Source organism: Oxyura jamaicensis, chromosome Z, assembly GCF_011077185.1.
Source record: "Oxyura jamaicensis isolate SHBP4307 breed ruddy duck chromosome Z, BPBGC_Ojam_1.0, whole genome shotgun sequence".
Taxonomy (NCBI): Eukaryota; Metazoa; Chordata; class Aves; order Anseriformes; family Anatidae; genus Oxyura; species Oxyura jamaicensis.
Window position 1 is genome coordinate 26,917,783 of NC_048926.1, and position 21,136 is coordinate 26,938,918.

General features: G+C 40.4%; 1 protein-coding gene across 4 annotated transcripts in view; it reads right to left on the reverse strand.

The window, feature by feature from the left end:
• Positions 1–21,136, reverse strand: part of ARHGEF28 (Rho guanine nucleotide exchange factor 28) — a 127,695-nt gene that overhangs the window by 71,019 nt on the left and 35,540 nt on the right. For 3 of the 4 annotated variants that reach the window (XM_035310022.1, XM_035310023.1, XM_035310021.1), the window contains exons 5-9: positions 12,185–12,368; positions 10,153–10,333; positions 6,312–6,384; positions 2,080–2,126; positions 669–729 (exon numbers count right to left, since the gene is read on the reverse strand). In XM_035310022.1, coding sequence (XP_035165913.1) covers positions 669–729; positions 2,080–2,126; positions 6,312–6,384; positions 10,153–10,333; positions 12,185–12,368 — 546 coding nt within the window. The remainder of the gene's footprint in view (positions 1–668; positions 730–2,079; positions 2,127–6,311; positions 6,385–10,152; positions 10,334–12,184; positions 12,369–21,136) is intronic. The other variant, XM_035310024.1, reaches the window with a different exon arrangement.

The window sequence follows — 21,136 nt, forward strand, 5'->3', positions numbered from 1 at the left end:
CCCCCCCGTCTGCACACACACAGAGCGACTCTTGGTTTTGCAGCCACCAGAGCCTGCACACAAGTGGTCTGAATGCAGCCATCTGGGCTCCGCCATCCTGAGCTCAGCACTGGACCACAGGCAAGCCTCTGCCTGGCACAGCAGCTCCCACAGGCAGAGCTCAGCTACCTGTTGTCTTTCTCCTCCTTGCTCTGTTTTGTAAGGGACCATGGTTGCACTTTCCATTTTTCCTAAATTTGAAAATACTCACCTTTACATTTGATTTTCATTCTCTAAATGCACTGTCTTAATGTAGTTGGCTATATTCTCCTTCTGGCCCTACAGTGCACTTTGCACTGTTACAGCTAAACATTTCCACACACTTCATTTAATCTACAGTCACATATGTTGGATCTCTCAGAAATCCTTTTCAAGATTGTTATTCCTACATCAGTTGATATACTGCTAAAAAATCCTAGGATATCATGATACAGTTGGATGCACTGTGTATGTGTACTAGAAGGATTTTGAAAGAGGTTCTCTCTTTGACATAGACATAACTCATTCGATCTTTTGCCAAGCTATGTTTGAATAGCAATGATATTCACCTTTTTTAAAGACACCATCTTGTGGCATCAGGGTACATATCAACAGCTTTTTGGAAGTCAAAATGATTAATTATTTCATACCCATGTACAAGAGGACATGATCTTCATTTTCTTTAGAAGGAACCACAGCATCTCGGAAAGGCTAGAAACAGAAAACTTTAGCTAGATCTTCTAAGATTAATAGTCATATTTGTGCTTAGTTACAAGCTGTGCTTAAGGCTTCCTGAATTCAGTTCAAACAAAATCAAGCAGTCATTTTAGTCATTTTAATTAAGGCAACGGATAGAGAATGCCTCCCCCAGACTGATATGAATTATAAAGCTGACCCTGGGGACTCAAACTCATAGACAAAGAAGAGACCAAACCGTATCTCACTTTCCATGCAAACTCCAGATCTCTTCCTTAAGCAGTTTAACTGTAGCCAATAGAGTGCTTTGGAGGAAACAGACATTTCTGTGAGGACTTCTTTAATGCCTGAGCTGTTCATGCCTATAGCAGTAGTATAAGCCAGCTCATTCTCCATAGAGTGAACTTTCCACTAGCATAAAACAATAGGCAGCCAACACAGTACCAGAACCTTCTACCCCACAGCACAATTTGTGAGCTACCACACTCTCCTCCAACAGACATTATCAGCATAGACTCAGAAATCTATGCACACTGCAGAGACATAATTTTGAGATTACACAGATTGCAATCTCAAAGGAATGGTCAATCTTCTTTAGAGCTGGCACTTGGAAGAACTAAGGGGGTGAACACATTCAAAATCAAGATGCAATAGAAGTGGCAGCCCAACAACATTCCCAAAATTCAAATGTTATTTAAAATCAAAAGTCACCAGCTATGCAAAAGATAATACGTTTACCAGATTTGCCAGATGTTGTTTCTGTCAACCTAAATAATTTACCTTCACACCCAGTTGAGTTAATAATCAAACTTAAACTTCTGGCTTAAAAAGGTGTCAAGGAAAAAAACAAAACAAAACAAAAAAAAAGAATGTGATTTCTCAAAAATATTTTTCCTCCACAAAAGGTGTTTGAGACCTCCATATAAAAGACAATGGGAACCGTTATCTTTTCTACAGCAAGCATTTTTCCCAGTTGAAAACTCAGTTACCCAAGAAGTCTCTCTCAGGTGTAGCAGACCATGCCACCTCAAGGATGAAGCAGGTGCTCACAGCAGACAGGTTTTGACCCCACAGACCAGCAGCTGAGCCACAGGCTGCCTGAAGGCACTCAGGATGGCCACAAACACAAGAGCTTTCTGGTCCAAAAGCAGAGCTTGCTTCTGTGACCCAGCTCTCTGGCCCACAACCACAAAACAGGTTCCTTCAAAGGATAATCATCTGCACACATAGCTATTCCCACAGAATGGACAGGAAATGTTGACTGCCTTATTTATTAGCTCTGAGAGATCCTCAGATAGCCAAGCAAAGGTTGCTGCCCCTGAGCCTAAAGGGAGCTTAGCTATTTGTATAAGGAGAAATCTGTACCTTCACATCATCCTGGGACAATTCATCGGATGTCAAGTTCACAGGACCTGCAAAAGCAAAGATTCCTGCCTTTAAGAGCAAGCGAATTCAGTTTGGATCTGCTTTGGCTTCTGCTGCTGGTCTCTCTTCTTTTTCAGATAGGAGGGGGAACAACGAGCACACAAACATGCAGGCAAGCCAGAACAATGGACGTGTGCAGCCCATGCATCCCCCCAAAACAGCATTCCCGTGGGCAGCAGGCAGGCTAGATGCACAACAAGTGCTATGTTATTGTCATGGGACAGTTATGAACAAGCTATTGAAACCAAAGGCTAGGAAAACATGGTGACTTGTCGGGCAGCTGCTGATGAGCCGCCAAAGCGTTCAAAAACCACAGTCTCTTGTTCTGAGCCTTGCACCAACCATGCAGATTATTTGGGATCTGCCTCTTTTCCTGAAGAGATCTCTTGTATTTTCCAAAATTAGACCTCGCATCTTCATACAAACACACACAAGGGAAAAAAATAATTTCTGTCACTCTCTCTATTACAGTTTCTTCTCAGAACTGTGGGAAAGGACACAGCACACACAAAACCAGGATCACACTTTGCAAGTTTTGCCCAAACAGCCTCCAGCACTATTGTGAAACAGCAAAGAGGAGTAATCTGGCTACAGGAATGCAAATGAATACCAGAATCACTCAGGCTTCCAGGAACATTATTATTTACTAAGTATATTTTAAATAAAAAAATTATACCACCAGAGTTATGCTGGTAAATATGTTTTATCTTTGACTGAATCTTTCAAATTGAGTTTCAAGTCTGCTGTCACCTACACAAATCCCTCTCAATTCCCCATCTCCAGAAAATCACTAAACTAAGCATGACTCAGCAGCTGATATAGGGTGGTTTGGGGAAGTGCCTTGAAGCATGGTATGTTATGTGGCAACTCAGTCCTTTCCTAGTATTGCACAAGTATGTGGGGAAGGGAAGGGTGGGGAAGGGAAGGGAAGGGAAGGGAAGGGAAGGGAAGAAACAAGCCCAGTGCAATCAGAGCACCTGTGGTATCTGAGCTCCGCACAGCCTCTGGATGCTGGTGTGAGTCAGGACTGCAAAGGCCTGAGTTCATGCTGATCAGTATCTCAGCTGCTAAATCTTAATTATTTCACCTTCTTTAATGAACCTGCTGCAACAGTCAAATACATACCTTGCATTTCCCTTTCCCCACATTCCAGCACTGACTGAGTCCTGTGCATGAGGTGCATCTGCATCCATCCTCACACAGGGCTGGCAGGCACAGGCCACCCCAGCTCCCCAGCACCTGCCAGTAGCATGAAGCACTGCCTGCTTCTCCATGCCGATTGCTGGCTCTGCCTCAAGCTCTCAGTGTCCCTTCACAGTTGTTTTTGTTGGCTTTTATTTTTGTAACTCTGGCCACTGTAACTTACTTTAAAAGCTTCAGTGGGAGAAGCGGCATTTTTGAAACATCACTTCCAGAAAATGAATGTCCATGTTCTTCCAGATTTTTCTTTACAGTACTGATATGCAATTATTATCATCATCCAGTCTTACAATTCTCAGAAAAAAAGCTGTTTCCTCTATAACTAAGAGCTATTATGCAGAAGCAAATGGCTTGTACCTCCAGACAACAGCATTCACTCTACTTACAGACATGGAATTTCAAGGTCAGAAAAGAGAGAAAAAGCACAAACTACTGAATTAACCAAAATACCATCTACTTCACCTTTTGTTCTTCATCCTTACCGGATAGTGTATCACTCCATGTATTTTAATTTAATGAAGTTGCTTTGAGAGATTCACTGCTAAGGTAATAGTATCACCTTACACCAACCCACTACTTTCACTTGATTGCATTTCACAACAAGCAATATACTGCTATAGCAACCTCTTGTAGATAAAAGCTCAGGCCTTCTGAAAGCATTGTGTTTTAAAGAACTGTTGATCTTGACTTTAGGCCCACCCTGAACAGAGTGGTTATTTCTTCTCTAAGTGGCAGCAGTTCTGAAATCTGAGGGGGATCCTTTCATGACATTAATGCACCAATTAATATCCTAAGCTTAGCAGCCGTTTTGCAAAGGAGTTCACTGAATGCATCTGAGAACATAGTAAAAAACACTCTGTTAATTGTTTTATATTAGTTTTACTTGTAGAGGTAATGATTTCAATTAGATCTACAAAAAAAAAAAAAAAAATGTTTTTTGAGTCTCCTGAATGCCTGTCAATGGAGAGCTGGAGAGCATAACACAGACTACAAGTCACCAGTACTGATCATTAATGAATTTTCAACATCTGGACTTGGTGGTAGGTGGTGGAAAAAAAAAAAAAAAAAAGAAAGAAAGAAAGAAAAAAGAATCCTAGCTGATAGAAATGTTGTAATGGAGGAGGAACATGTGAAATTAAATTAATAAATAAGCAAATAAACACTTTGCTGACCATCTATGTGAAAATAATAATTAAGGGCTCCCCATGTATACATGTAGACAACGCAGAATGCAAAAAGTGCAGGTCTGATCAGGTTGTTGCTGATTTGTTTGACATTACCAAACCAGTTTCACAATGGTTTGTGTGGTTTATTGGATACTATTAAAATGTGGTGTACTTCTCTTGTCTGAAATTAGATATTTTTTTTTAAAAAAAATCCAAATCAGGCACCAAACAACTCTGATCCATAAAGGCACAAAACTACATAGCTTCCACTGAAAATGCAAATAGGTAGGTGATATTTGTAGATCTTGACATATGTACTATATGAGGATCTTTACAACCACGATCCCAAACAAGAAGCCCTGCAACCAGAATCCAACCAGAATGCAGTCCATCCCGAACTCGTGATTCTCTCCTGGGGCAATCAATACTCACTGATGTTCATTAACTGCTTGCCCCAAGTCAGGCCAAATAAAAATTGCCTTTGGTGAAAACATCAAAGTAATTATCACCTAGAAGTTGTATTGCCCTAGCTAGTGCCACATATAGTATTACCATGGCATGCCATTCATTTTCTATCCATGAAGAGAAGTACAAGGTCATGCTGGTCACAGTATGGCCATCAGAGTAATATACTGAGTCAATGTGCATGCTGCATCATCAAACCCATCCACATACCGTGTAAAGGAAACTGCCATTTACAGTTGCAATAACAGATGTATAGTTTGCAACTGCTAACAGCTGTTTATTGTTTCTCTGCAAATTTACCTTCTACTGGAATGACAGTTGCTGCCTGAACACTGCTGGAGATATTAAAGTTCCTTTTCCATCACTAGCAGCAGTAACCTACCTTTTTACTTGTGAACTACACTGATTCACTGGTTTATCTATTCACTGAAAACTTCTAGCTGATGCCACCTGGAAATACAGTCCAGCCTGGTCCGGAGCCTGCTAAAGGTTTATGCAAGTGCTCATATTCATGTTGCTCTCAGCAGGGCTGCCACCAATGCAGCCACTTAGCCAGACCAGACACGCTCAGAGAGCTCACTGTTCTTAGCAAGACACTTGATCTCAACATACAGCACCAGCCTCATAAGCAAATGGCAAATGGATAAAAACTTTTAATTAATTCCTAACAATTATACATCAAATATCCCAACTTCCATACTCCTGATGCTTAGAAACGTCTTTTTGTTGTGATTTTCTTTTCAGCTCTAAGTGATCCTTGCTCTAAGGTACACAGCAATGCATCTTGGCAATGAAAGAGAGTTCTGCTTGGAAAATGCAGTCCTGCAAACCTTATGGAGGTAAACCACTCAACAATACATTGAATGTTTAATAGAAATACATGGGAGTTTTGCCACATTAAGACATTTGGCCTGGATCCCAAAACTGTTCACACAAGAAGTTACTCTTTTGTAATCCACTCAGATCTTTATTAATTTGATTCATTTTACTGGCATTTTCAGGCTGCGGCGTTCATTCAGTTAAACACTGCCCTCTCCTGGAAACTATTGACATTTTTCTGGCTTTTGCAATAAAGTCAATTAAGGCCTTTCCAATCACTATGCACGCCTTAACATTTTTTGAACAATTTCAGTTTGACACTGGAAAAACAATGCTCTGCAGGGAGTATAATGATTTACAAATCTCTCATAGTGTATGATTTGTGTATTCCACTGTTGCCTACTTACAGGTCTCTAATGTCATATGTAACATGATCTTCCTGAATAAATAAATAGTGTAGGAATCTATGCCAACTTTCCAGAGCTTTTAGAGAGTTTAACATTATGGAATAAGAAACTGTACCTTCTACAGAGCTTGTCGTACTGCAGGGCATTTTTGGACCTTCCACTGTTTCAACTTGGTTTGAATTAATACTCTATAAAAAAGAAATATATATCAAAATGACAGTAACTGTATTAGATGTCCATGACATTTAGGTAAAAATTTAAAAACAAAATCAAAGACTAGCAAACAAACAAATTATACATAATACTAAAAATGCTTGACAGTTTCCACAGAATATTTTATCAGTTTCCCTCTCTCAAGGGGAAAATTACCCTCTGCTTACAGTCACTTCCTTCTCTATGAGAAAGGCAGCACAGCAGTTAGGTAGAGTAGCTCCATCCAGAAGCCTGGTTAACTTGTCAGCATGCCTATAAAGAGCAATTTTTGCTGTTAGGAAATACAAAGAGCCTAAATCAGGACTAAACACTGACTGCATAGCAAACCCAGCCTGCAAGCAGAAGTCCCTTGCTGGTCTGACCCTTCACTCAAGCACACACACAGCAGGCATTGCTCCACTGTCAATGAAAGGGGGGCGGTCAGGTCCAGTCACTTACTTTAGCAATTACATTCAAAGAATGTAAGAAAAGGAAATGGAGGAGAGACTGTCTACTTTCGAGTAGTTAGTTTCACCTACTGATTTACTGCTTTTAATCTTTCCATTTACAGCTAGGATTCCCATGTATTTGTCACCTCTCAGAGCAGCAAGCAGATAATGGCATGGTAGTTTAACCTCAAGAAAGAAAGTTAGAGATGATACTGAATTATTTTGATGTCTGAATTTTGCACCCAAATTGCTTTGAAAGCCTCACAGCTATCATTCTAGCTCTTTCTCCCACTTGCAGGGCCCAGTTACATTCTTCTCAGCTCCCACGCTTTCCTATTCCTACAGCTACCTGTCAGAAGTAAGCTATTGCAGTCAACTCCTCCTTGAGAAATTACAAAATCTATCCAACACCAGGCTACAAAATTACTTTTTCAAATGTAAATTATCTTACTCATTTTGGATGATTACTCTGTTTTGCCCTCTCTAAAAATAAATAAATAAATAATAATAATAATAATAAAAAAAAAAAACTGATGTGTGGACAGCAGTCCATGTATTTCTTCTTCTCTTGTGGAGGACACTTCCTCTGTGTGTCTCCAGCAAACCAATCACCTCTACTCACTGGTTACAGCTCTGCTGGAGGTACAAGACAAACCCCAAGAAACTCACCTTTCCACTGCTGCCTCCCTATGTCCTCCTCCATTCAACCCTCCTCCAACCCTTGCGTGCTCCCTGCATCCTCACTGATGGATGCTGCTACCTCCATGGAGCCATTTCTGCTTCAAAGATGTTTAAACCTGTGGGTTTAAACTTTTTTTAATAGCACAGCCCCTGAGGATTTTCAGTGAAGGCAAGATTACTGCACGAGTAACTCAGTAACTGTTTGCTTTAACTTCTCCATTGCTCTTTTAGACTTGCAAGGAATAGTGAAGGGGCTAATAGGAAGCCACAGCTAGAGAGTTAAAAACATAAATGTGAAAGATCAGGATTTGCCGTTGTGAATAAACACAAAAGTAGCTTCTGCTGCTCCATTAGCCATCCGTTTCACACACACAAATCCAGTGCTGCTTCCCACCATAATCCAGACAAGTTCTTTCTGTTTAGTCCATGCCTTTTTCTGACTCAAACCGAAAACAACAATGTGGGCATTTATACAGTCTCAAAATACAGTAAACTAGATTTACAGTCTTGGAGCTAAACGATCAAGTACAGCAGTAAATTCTACCTCTATTTTGAAAAACCTACATATCTTGAAATCTCTGGCACTCACCTTATGCTTTAGATCCAGCTAAGGGCTGTAAGTCATTTATAACAGAACAAAAATTAATTTTACTTTACCTGTTGGATATAATACATAGTCTAAACATAACACTTTGATTGCCTCCCCACAGACGTTTCAGGATGACACCTGGTCTATAGAAAATTAACCAAACCCTTTGACCTTCCTAATTATTCTTAATTATTTCAGTTTTAATAAAAGAAGTGCAACACTGATGCTGGGATGGACATAGGATCCCCACAAAGAAGGATCTAGACTGCTGCAACTACAGGAATGAGCAAAAGGGAAAAGCACAACTGAAAGCTGATGGGCTTTTTTCTTAAAGTACAGAATTTTGCAACCTCAAAGAGTTTTTGTTTCTGAAAGCTGTGCAAACATCTAACATACCACACTTTCTTTTTCCATTTCCAATACCACAAGAAGAACAAGGATTTGATGAGTTTAAGAAAAAGCCAGCTATATAAATAACAATGCATTCCTCATTACAGTCTTGGTTTTGCCACTGGGTTTACTATCGTTTCCATGGGAAAACCACACACAAATTGTAGGTATTCTGCAAGCTACAAAGTAACTTTTTTTGTATGGGAGCAAATCAAAATCTTGGCAGTAAACACACAAGATTACACACAAGGGTTGTACAAAAAAAAAAAAAAAAAAAAAAAAAAAAAAAACACCTTAAGTTTTTGTGTTAAACATAACAAGTAGCTTATGTTCTAAGTTATAAGAACATAACAAATGTGACTCAAGGAAAATTAGCACACAAATAAGGAATGCTGAAATTAAACAAGGAAAAGGAAAGCTAAACTTTAAGACCAGAAAAAGAGAAAACCCTGACTATTTTCAGTGTCTTTTTATCTCACTAATTTTATGTCATGAGCTAAAACTATGATTGAGACATGCAGTCTCAATCCAAAATTATATTTGAGTACCTGCACTGCTATTTAAAAACTCAGGTTTCCAACTCCTAACCTCCTTAGTTTACTTAAATTTAAGCATGTCCTGAAGGTATCACAGGAGTGCTCCAGATACCTTACAGCAAAATAAGACCCAGTGCACCATAAATTCCTCCACAGCGAAAGTCCATAATCTGTACTTTCTTGCTGTGTATAATACACTGGGGTTGGTACTGTGAGAAACTAAGTTGTGTTTTTGCAGTAGAAAACTAATTTTCTGTATTCAGAGATATTTGTATAGTCATAACAAGGAGAAATGCTAAGTAGATAAGTGGACAGTAGAAGGCCTCACTGTTCCAAAATAAGGTGGAAGTTTGAGAAAAACAGGACAAGCAGTGTGAGAACAGAAAAACAAAGATCACAAGTTCTCAAAACATAAGAAAGGGGAAAAAAATGAAAAGGAAAAATTAAAAGGGTTGAAAAAAAAGAAAAATTGTAAATATATGGTGTAGAGGAGCGTCAAGTAGCTTGTGAACCTGTAGTACTCAGGCAATGAGGAAACAGGGGAGGTGATCAGGTGTCAGGTAATATGGAATAAAAGGTTATGATTTGTTTACTAAAATGAGCTCCTGATTGGCAGGACACCCGCCACTGCAATCGCAAATAAAAAGCTTCACATAAGATCCTGTCTGAAGAACATTATATGAGATTTTTCTCACAGTACCTGGTAAAGGTTCACAGGCATTACACTGGTACAAAGAAAAATTGAACTAAATTAAATATTTCAAAGTATCAACATGAATACAATGGCAATGTAATCAAAGAGACAGAGATTTCAGGGGTAGATATTTACCAGGAAGTCCACAGCAAACCAAAAACAACTCGGGGTGTACCAGAAGCTTTGATGAAGTTCTCAACACCTCTCACTCTCCAGCTTCATATACATGGTAAGCTGCATTTACATACATTTACATACATACAGTGGAAGCCCACAGCAGTAATCCTTCATTACACTAGCCATGGGTGAAACAGGCAGCTTCAACTAGAATGCTATTCAAAAAAAAACCAACCCAGACTGAAGAGCCCACAGCAATAAATAAGTGAAGACAACCTGTGAGCACCCCAAGCTGGGCAGGCACCCACCTTGTAGAGCAGCGGCCTGTTCCAGAAGTACCTTCTGAAGAGCGTCACGTCCGACTCCAGCAAGTGCTCTGCCGTGTGGTCAAACGTCAGCGTCAGGGCCTCCGACGAGTGAACAAAGCGCACACAGGCACCCTCGCCGATCTCTGCTCTGGAAATGTCAGGCGAGTAGCTGCCCTGGGACCTGGAAAAAACACGCTCCTTGAGCCAGGGCAGATGCTCTGTGTGCAGGTAGGGTGAAAACACAAATGCAGCGCCATTCCCGCTCCCCTGCCGCACAGCCCACCAGCATCCCAGCACGCTCGCTGCAGAATCGCTGAGGCAAAAAACCTGAAACATCCATTGAAAACACAGCTGGGCAAACAAATACTTACCAAGGACTCCTTTCAGGACTAGGAAACTTCTAGCAATTGGCATGGAAAAAAACAAAGACTGCTCTAGAAGTGGTGGTCTAACAAAACAAGCCGGTGAGAGCAAGCTGTGACAATACCTATTTCTAATTGCTGTCAATTAGCAGTAGTACCTTCCCCTGTTGCCATATATAGCATTAGGACATGACTGGCAGCTAGCAAATTTGTTATCCCCTCACAGAGAGAAAAACAGAAAGTGTCTCAAGGGAGTATTTGGACATTGCAAACAATTTGTAACATAATGTACCGTACTGGTATTTTACATATTTTTTTCAGACAAACTGAAATGTGCATAATTCTCACATCAATTATACGCTGCACTGAACTGGGACTGAAAGAGCTCCACTCAAAAAAATAATAAAAAAATAAAGTATTCAAATTCTGGCATATTTCCCCATATTTGCAAAGAAAACCAACAGTAAGAAGGGCTCCTGGCACTGAGCATTTGGCACAGAGAGACACACACATCAGGCAGAACCGCAGGTCGGTGCAGGGGAAGCTCCCGACAGCCGAGGCCTGCCAGAAAGCACTTGTCCTTGAAGTCATCTGTCGGCCTGGAGGAAGTCTGGCGAAAACAGTCATCACTGCAGTGCTGGGTGTGCTACCCTCTCCCTTAATTACAACCTGAGACTTTACAAAGGCCACAAAGTCTCCCAAGGCCTTTGTGAAAGTCATGTCTCTGCACCTGTGCCCCTCCATGTGCATTTTAAGGGATGCCTTTACTTGTTAGCAGCAGGTGTGGGCCCAGCTAAGCCAAAGCCTTTTCAGCTCCTCATGCTGCCCTGCCAGCGAGGAGGCTGGGGGTGCACAAGGAGCTGAGAGGGGACACAGGACAGCTGGCCCAAGGGGGCCAGAGGGGAGTCCCATACAAAATGGCATCATGATGGACAATAGGAATGTGGAGAGTTGGCCTGGGGGTCTGTCACTGCTCAGGGTCTGGCTGGGCATCAGTCAGCAGGTGGTCAGTGACTGCATTACACATCACTTGTTTTCATACATTTATTTTATTATTATTATTATGTTCCCTTCCTTTTCTGTCCTATTAAACTGTCTTTACCTCAGCCCAAGTGTTTTACCTTTTTTTTCTGATTCTCTTCCCCATTCCACTGCAGGGAAATGAGTGAATGGCTGTGTCACTGTGCTGCCTGCCAGGTTAAACCACAACAAACTCCTGTCAGACAAGTGTGTTCTCTAACAAGTCCAGGAAAAGGAGTACTTGTTATTTAATAATTTCCTTTTACCTCTCTCATGAATCCAAAATTATGGAATGTAGAATACAAACTCTAAGGCTACAAATTAATGTTATATGCTATTTACACAACAGCTTGAAGGAAAAATAATAATAATCCCTAACTGAATCACGGCGATAAGCTTAAAATCACACAAGTGCATATGTTGATATTAACTCTATTAATAGATTTGCAAATGTGATAAAGGATACACATCATAGTCTTGCTTTACTTGTAAATAAAAGTTTGCCACTTAAAGTGGTAATAAAGACAAGAAGCAACAGAAACCAACACAAGATAGAATCATAGGCAAGTATTTTGAGAGAAAACATTACTTCCCAGATCCCTTAACAGATGAAGAGTTTTTCAGGAGAAACAACAAACCATTACACTCACTTTGTGAAGATCTTGACAAGTTTGGAGTGCCCATTTTGTAAAGCCAAATCTAATGGTGTTGCTCCATCCTCATTAGGTAATGCTAACGCCAATGACCCTCCAGGCTGGGCTGCTAAGAACTGGGAGAGTTTAACCAAGCCTAATTTCATCACAAGATGGAGAAGAGTTTCCTTCTGTGTAGGCTCTGAAAAACACAACAAACAAATACAATCATAACTACCCAAACTGGTATTTTGTTGGCTGGGAAGCATCCAATGAAACTTTTTTACTCTGAAGCAATAGCTCAGCTCAGGTTCAGACCCATGGAAGTATTTAGGCAGAATCCATCTTTCACTGAAATCGATAGAGTTCAGTGTTTAATTGCATCTGTGGAGCTAAACCAGGATATACAAATACCATCTAAGTCCAGGAGGTAAAGAAAACACTTTGAATTACATAATTTCAGCACTTCTCTCTTTCTTTGTGTATAGTATATAGCATTCAACACAAGGGTTGTCCCAATATATACTACAGAAGATAGCTGAGGCAATTTTCCAGCTGCTGTGCACAGCCTCAGCAACACAAAACATGGCAGCATGGCTAAGTATTTATTTTATTTTATTTTATTGTAATTAAAGTGTGTGATTTTTCAGGGAAGCCTGCTTAACAGCATGCTAAGACATCCATAGTGGTGCAGTGAGACATAAGTTATCATACTTGTGGGTAAAGCATGCACAATAGTTCTTGTTTATCTTTTCGGAAAGGTGGCCTCACCCACCAATTTCTCCTCTTTGCTTTTTAACACATAATCACCAAGTTCAACAGAGGCTGAAGCTTAAAGTAAAGCAATAGGCAACATGGACTAAATCATGTGATGCTGATTGTCCTTCACTTGAGCTATTTGCTTGACTTATTCAGAGCAAGATTTATCTGTATACATACATTTTCAAACACAAAGCCTCTAGTTTAAGGGCAATAAATGAATATTAGCTCAAGTGCTACTAAACATATTCCTTACATTGATATTTTGGTATGAAGCTAAATATTAGAGTGCTTTCACAAGCATCAAGTTTATGAGCAGTTAATGTACTGCTCTCAGAACAACTGGCTGAAATCTATTAGGATTCCAATGATTTATGATACTCTATTGATATTTATCAGACCAATTCAATTGATTTTTTTTTCTACCCTATTACTCAAACAGTTCAGAATATACTATTAAAAATGACATTGTTCAGTGACAAAGGAATGTTGAAGCTCCTGAAGCACGGGCATATTTAAAAAAAATCCTTCCTCACCCTTCCTTCCTACCTGTTGGCTACCCAGCACATGATCTGGTACATTATCTTGCCCATACAATATTTATTTTCTCCCAGGTCCTGGGCATTAATGTTCTTTCTTGGTCTCCCCATTTCAGATTTTAGGCATAGCTGTGTCCATCTGCGCACAGAATCTGCTGCAGCATCTCAGGCCACAGAGGAAAGTAACAATCTACACTTTTTTTTCTCAAAGGTCCACAAAATATTTCAAATTTCAGTCTTTGGAGACAATGATTATTGCTGCAGTTTTATTGCCAACATTAATCATTAACAGCATGAATTATAGTATTTACATATGTTTAAGTGAGATGGCATATATATTTCAAAGTTTTCAAGCACATGCTACCTTTTAGTCTAAGCACTGAATCTAACTCAAGCATTTCCAGAGTCTCTTTGATAAACAGAGATATATCTTAACATATTCACTTATCTGTAGATAAGACAACACTCAATATTTCACTGACTTAGGGCCCCAGCTATAGGTAATACTTATGGTTGGGGTGAAAGTGATGGTAGTTGTGAGATGCAATAATTACACTTTCTATTATGAAAAATACACCAAGGAACTTTTCTGTATATCAAATCTAACACTTTTTCCTAAAATCAATATATTTTTCATCTTGCACAGTCAACAAATCTCAGCAGAAAATTATGTTTAGGCATTTTTATTTATTTATTTTGCATCAGCTGTGCAAAATAAAACCAGCAGCATTTAAAACATACAGCATAACCATAAAACAAGATCAGTTTCTTATCTAGGGACCATCAATACACCCATTTTTTGCAAGGAGACACCTAGCCTAGCTCCATTGCCATCTGCAAGCCCACACATCCTAGCCCAGGCTTTCAAAGCCTCCGACTTCTTTTCAGTCCACCTAGTCTGAAACACACTGCATAAATGGCTATGTTTCCAGAAGGGAAACTAAGGGATGTGTCAGAAGAAAGAAAAGGGGAAGGAAAAAAGTTTCTCAGAAGAGCATCAGTGAAGAACTTGGCTCCTTTTGCTTATCTCCCACACAGACAAGCTCAAGAATGACCAGGCGAGGTGGCATTAGAAACTTCCTTCTCTCTTCTTTCTGCTCTTGGGGAAAACGTTCCCTGCTTCATCCCTTAGCACTGCTGCGTAGCTAAGGCCAGGGCCAGTGCCACCTCTGCAGTCTGTCGCAGGTGCAGCATGGTATGGCTGCTACACGTAACCCCTGCCTGTGTGGAGCTGTGCATGTAATGCACACAGAGCTGTGCTGATGTATGGGTGCCAGCATATCTGGCAATAGCCAGTGGATGCTGGCTGAGAATTCAGAGCAAGATCTAGGACACATATGCCTAAAAACGAATCACATGGTCCTGCAGGGTCAGGATGACTCACAAAGAAGTGAAGTTGAGAACCTCTGGGAGAAGCTTCACAGAAACCCACGTAGTGAGCAAGTGGCTGGCTAAAGTCAGCCCAGAGGCAATACAGAGCATTAGAATCTCACTCCAAATCACAGCTTCAAACAGTGAAACAAAAGATGATGTGCCACTTCAGAAATGGAAGACCTCCGTTCTACTTCCTCCTTGGCCAGATGGGATGTGGACATCTTCACACTTCTTCAGGTACCCCCCTTCAGATGGGACCACAGCCCCAATTATTACTTATTACTATTACTTATTACTATTAATTACTCAACTAATGAGAAATTGAAAGTGGCTCACCAACTATGCAGAAGGAAACTCAAGGGAAGCAGGGCAGGAGGAGACCACAAAAGCAGCAGCCTGACTCTACTGCAACAGAGCACAGCTGGGAACCAGATACCAGCGTTTCCATGTCTGGCATGCTTATATTATACACCAAGGAGTTACAGTTTCCTGGAGATGCCCAGGAAATTTTGTGTTATAAAACACAGCCCCAAGGAAATATTATGTGTTTCCAGACTAAAATGTTCACTAAAGCATGGGCTTTCAGAATTGCTCCTTGTTCTTGAGCGCTTAAATTCTGCTGAAGTCCCACTTTAGACATCAAAGTGGGACTCTTTGGATGATTCTAAATTGGCCGTTTTTTTTCTATATAAGCAACCAGTGCATAAGCCCATCTAATTAAAGCACATGCAAGTGTTTTAACCAGTAGTAGTAAGTACACTAAGCATCTGATTATATATTAACCACACCCCAACCCTCAGATTAAAGACAGAAATAAAAGGGCAAACTGTACTCTGAACTCCACTTCCTGAATAAAACTTTGGCCTTGGGTCACTGGATTTCAATTTATATTGTAACACTGTAATTAATAAAACAAACAAACAAAAAAGCATGCGGGCGCACACACAAACCAGAGATAAACTTACACTGGACAAAATAAGACTAGGACTTTTCTGCTCAGCAAAAAAGGGAGCCCTTAGGAAGACTCCCATAACCAGCAGTAGCCTACTCTAAGCTCTGACATGGCAGCAAATAAAGTTACACTTCTGGAGGCCAAATCTTAAAAACAATGTAGTGTGAATAAGTCTGCCACAAAAGAACATAGTTTTAAAATTAACGTAAGTAACACTTACTAATCTCTGCAGTCTTCAAACATGACTTACAATAATATCTTCTGTTATCTCACCACAAATACTCTGGTAACTAATTTTTATCTGTCCAACCTAATGACCTTCATCTAACATTAGCCTCAGTTTTCTCATGGCTACCTTAAAAGCAGCTGGCAGTTCAACCAGCTGTTTTCACAAGCATTTAGTTAAAAACAGTACTTAGATCCCTCTGCAATCTTTAACTCCACAGAGTCTTTGCTGGGCTGCTCTCCTACTACTCCTATCTGGCTTGCCTAGGAACAGGCAAAACCTGATGGTGATTACTGACAGCTTCAGGATACTAAAATCTGAAATATAAAGCTTAAAGTCTGCAAGATAAATAGAAAGGTAAATGAGTTCTTTCAATACAAGGAAAATATTTTTTACCACAAGGATGGTCAAACATTGAGACAGGCTGCCCAGAGGGGTTACAGACTCTCTGTCCTTTGGAGGTACTCAAAACTTGACCCTGAGCAACCTGATCGAACTCTGTCTGATGCTAGCCATGAGCAGGGGGCAGGAACAGACCACCTCCAGAAATCCTTTCCATCCAAATTCTGCATTCTGCTATGGTTCTATTTATGATTAACAATACCAAAGGGGAGGGAAAAAAAAAAAAAAAAAAAAAAAAAAAGGAAAGTTCTTATTTTTTTTAGCAATTTTTTTTTCATAAGAACAGCTTCCAGTTTAACTTCTTCTCTTTTACGCCTCCTCTTCTGGCTCCTCAGTGGCAGGGAACAAATGGCTTTCCCATATTTCCCATGGTTTTCCCATATTTTTTCATTTTCATTTACTCTTCCCTTGAGGAAGATTTTTAATGTGACAAATTGGCAAAACAAACAGAACAATAAATAAAAATACCACATCAAGAAACAAAAAATAAAGATGTGGTGAAAAAAACAAGTAACATAATTCACTGAACTTCATTCAGTGGCCAAAAAATGGAAGAAAACCAGGAAACAATGAAAACATAAGGTTTCTTCAACAAATTCACATTTAAATGGTATAAAATACCATTTTCCATCAAGACACACACAAAAAAAACAATTACTAACATTTGAAAGATGCACTGCTGGCTGATTCATACAAGGTTAGATACCACAAAGCAGGTGGTGCTGTAAAGGATATGCACTATCAGGACGTTGTTTTGCATCGCATCCCGGTTCTCCAGCCAAAACACCCTGTTTGAGTTACACTGAGCTGAGCCAAACACAATCTGTTTTAAACATTAAATAAATCCCTTTGTTCTTCCTTGCACCTGAATCTCTTCCTATGTCCAAAACAATACACTAAAAACAAATATTTCTCTCTGACAGAAATGACTAAGCCCTTTCTGGGCTATGAATCTCATTCATTTCCTGGAAGGAGACTGAAAACTCAAGACTTGTGACTTGAAAAGCAGAGGGAGACATCAAAACAGTCTGACAAATTCCAGTTTTTCCTGGCTTCATTCTTTTATGTATTACTCTTATTTTTTTTTTAATTTTCCCCTGGGTACAAGTTTATAAAGAGGTCTTCCGTGCACCCCACTACTGCAGAAACATACATACGTGCTGAACTCACTTGGCAAATGGTTTTGTGAACAGACAGCAGTGAGGCATGAAGTCAGTGCTGTTGTGACACCTAACCCCTTTCCACTTAAAATGGAACATCCCCTTTTTCTTTACTCTCCCTGTTCCTCACATCATCATCTGCCCTTCTGTAGAGTACCTTTATCAAGTAAACTGCTGGATTTGGTGATCTGTGTAGATCCCTTCCAGCTGTAACTATTCCAATCTATTCTGATACCCTTCAGCCTACTTCAGACAGAGCTGGCCCAGGCCCAGGAGGTGGATTACAACAGTCAGGCACATCTTCTGCTCTTGGTTCGGCCAAACCCAACCAGCAGCCACCAGCCTGGCACTGGGGCATTTTGAGTGCATGCAGGACCATGATTAGCACCAAGTAAAAACAGTAACAGGATTTACAGTGAAAGGGAGCAGGGGAGGGAAATGAAAATGTCAAAAATGCAACAGAAAACAGAAAAGTGTTTCCCAAAAGCAGTCTATAAAGCAGAAAATTTGGATACTTCAAGTCATTCTGTGAGAAACTAAGTTGTGTTTTTGCAGTAGAAAACTAATTTTCTGTATTCAGAGATAGCTGTGTAGTCATAACAAGGAGAAATGCTAAGTAGATAAGTGGACAGTAGAAGGCCTCACTGTTCCAAAATTAAAAGAAATTAAAAGAAATTAAAAGAAATTAAAGGGTTGAAGAAAAAGAATTGTAAATATATGGTATAGAGGAGTGTCAAGTAGCTTGTGAACCTGTAGTACTCAGGCAATAAGGAAACAGGGGAGGTGATCAGGTGTCGGGTAATATGGAATAAAAGGTTATGATTTGTTTACTAAAATGCACTCCTGATTGGCAGGACGCCCGCCATTGCAATCACGAATAAAAACTGCTTCAGATAAGATCCTGTCTGAAGAACATTATTGAGATTTTTCTCACAATTTCACAAGACCTATTCCTAGAAAATAATTACAGAACGTTTATGAAATAAAATGAAAATTATCTTTGTTCCTGAAACAGAATTAAACAAGTATAGACACTGTTCCCTTCCCTATGAGCCACAGCTAATTTTCATAATTCAGAGTGTAATTTTATTGCTTCTACTAATAGCCTCAAACCTAAAAGAACACTCTCCCTCGAGAAAAAAAAAACAAAAACCTGTAGTAGTGACAAAGCTGGCAGCTAATGTTCTTGTTTCACTACCAGCACAGTTATGTCACCCAGACAACCTGACCTCAGCCTCCCAGCAATGCCCTTAAAGCAAACTGAGACACCCTCAGCCGCCTGTGTGTAATGCAGATGCCTTGCAGAGTCCACGCTCCTGCACTCCTGCGCCCATTCTGACAGCCAGGGGACAAAAGCCTGAGCATGCCAAGGACGTTAAGAGTTGCAGAGAGGATGCTGTGTCCGTGCCTGATGGCCCTTGGGGGCTGCCAGCCCTGAAAGACTGCCCTAAGCTGACCCTACTAACGGAAGCAAGGAGACATTCTCTGAAGGTTATTGTGGAGTATTTCTCATCCAAATGAATCCATCTTTTTTTTTCAACTTTTTTTTTTTTTTTTTTTTTTTCTGAACATAAAAACTGTGAGAGGATTCTCCTTTTCTGACCAACCTTAACAAGTTATTTGGGTTAATATTTATTACAGATCAGCTTCCTAAATTGAGCGATTCAATTTTCAGAATGAAAATGTCCATTACAAAAGTACAATCAGCAAATAAGCAGCTTCTCCATCCCTGTCCCTCTTTCCCCTTTCCTCAAACCCACCGAAGAGTAAGTGTCCAAGCACAGCACCTCCGCTGGGTCCTCAGTTCCCCCTGGCAGCAAGCTGGCTGTAGGCCAGGTGATCAGACCGTCTGACCCTCTTTTGTGAGCAGGCATTTTCCTGACATAGCTGTCTAACAGGCACTTATTACAAGTGAGGATTACCAGAAGGTTCGTGCTTTCTTGTTTCCTTTGTTGAACTTTAAATAATGTGGATAACAAGTTCTGACCTGTGCAACTGCACTAAATTCCTGAATTATTTGCAATGCTCCCTAGACAATCCAGTCTCTCTCTTTATCCAGTACTTTTTATGCCTTATAAAGGGAATACAAACACTTTTTCCAAATACCATAGCTCCTATGAATAAATTATTCTTCCATCTTTCCATCAACCCGTACGTCTCTAAATCCTCATAAAAATGAAAGAGGTCCAAAAACACCAGATGGTGCAACAATTTTCTCAAGCCATGTCACTCAAAAGTAGTATTTTTCTAATAAAAATAGTCCAGCAGTTCTGAAAATTGACAGAATCAGCAGCAATTTAGTCTCACAGGCATGAGATCCTAACTATTGATGAACAATACCAACCAAAATCTTTCATAATACTGATACTAAAATGAACATCCTGACACTATCACCTGTCAAGACACTAAACAGACCTTAACGACACGGAATTTCATGGACATAAGGGATATAGGGTCTCCCTCTCTTTTTAGCTCCTTATAAATCCCACCCAATTTGATCTTTTTCAGGGGGTGTCAGGGAAGAAGCATGGTGCTGGGGCAACCTTTCAATACTTCATGGTGGAACATGAAGAACCTTCTTTTCCTCTTCCTCTCACCTGTCCAAGGCCCTCCTTCCCCAGTCCTTTCCCTTATCCCTCCCTCTCCTTCCCCTGCATGCACAGGGCTCCCTCTGCCACATGCAGCCCATGGCTTTGCTCAGCCTCTTGGCAATGGGACAAGAATACTGATACGGGGGCAACAAGTGGGTTAGAATATGAGTCAGTGCTTCTCAGGCTCAGGAGAAAGAGAATATGGCTGTGAGACAAAACAAAAAAAAAATATGCTTTCAGAAAAGAAAGAGAAAGGATAAAGGAGATGAAGGAGAATTATACAAATTGATTAGAAGAGGCTAAAAGAGATGGGCCTCGTGGACAGAAAACAAAGGGAAAAAAATAAAAGAACTACATAGAGACTTTTAAAGTAAAATGCTGAATACTCAGTTACTGTGGGTAAGCTGTTCTCCTGTCAAGTTGACTGTATACACTCTGAGATGACAGCCTTCCTTATTCTGTACGTGCGTACTTGGCCATAACCATTTGAGCCACCCAGGCTATTCTTGCGAGCAATGCATTTAAAGGAATCCATAGACTTCTGTCCCAAAAGGCCTAGAGTCAGGACTTCTCTGGGTATGGAAGGCACCTACCTACCACCTTAACAGAGGCCACCACCTACCTGCCTTAACAGAGGCACAGCAAACTCCCCTCAAAGGCCAGGCTCCATCTTGTCTTGTTTCAGCCTCAGTTTGCTTTGCTGTATCAACACATCTTTACCATAGCACTGGCAGCAACGCATTTATTGTGCTGCACAAACTCTGACAGAAGGCAGAACTATGCTACATCAGGAGTGGAGGGAGAGACAGAGGGAATGACGGACCACCCTTGGGCTGAAGAAAAAGCTGGCCAGAAACCCTTTGGGAGTCCTCAGTCAACAAGGTTTGCCAGCCTTTGCCTTCCTGCCCAAGAGGGACACCCCTTACAAGCACTTTGTCACACTGGGAGAGGAGGGAGCCAACCACCC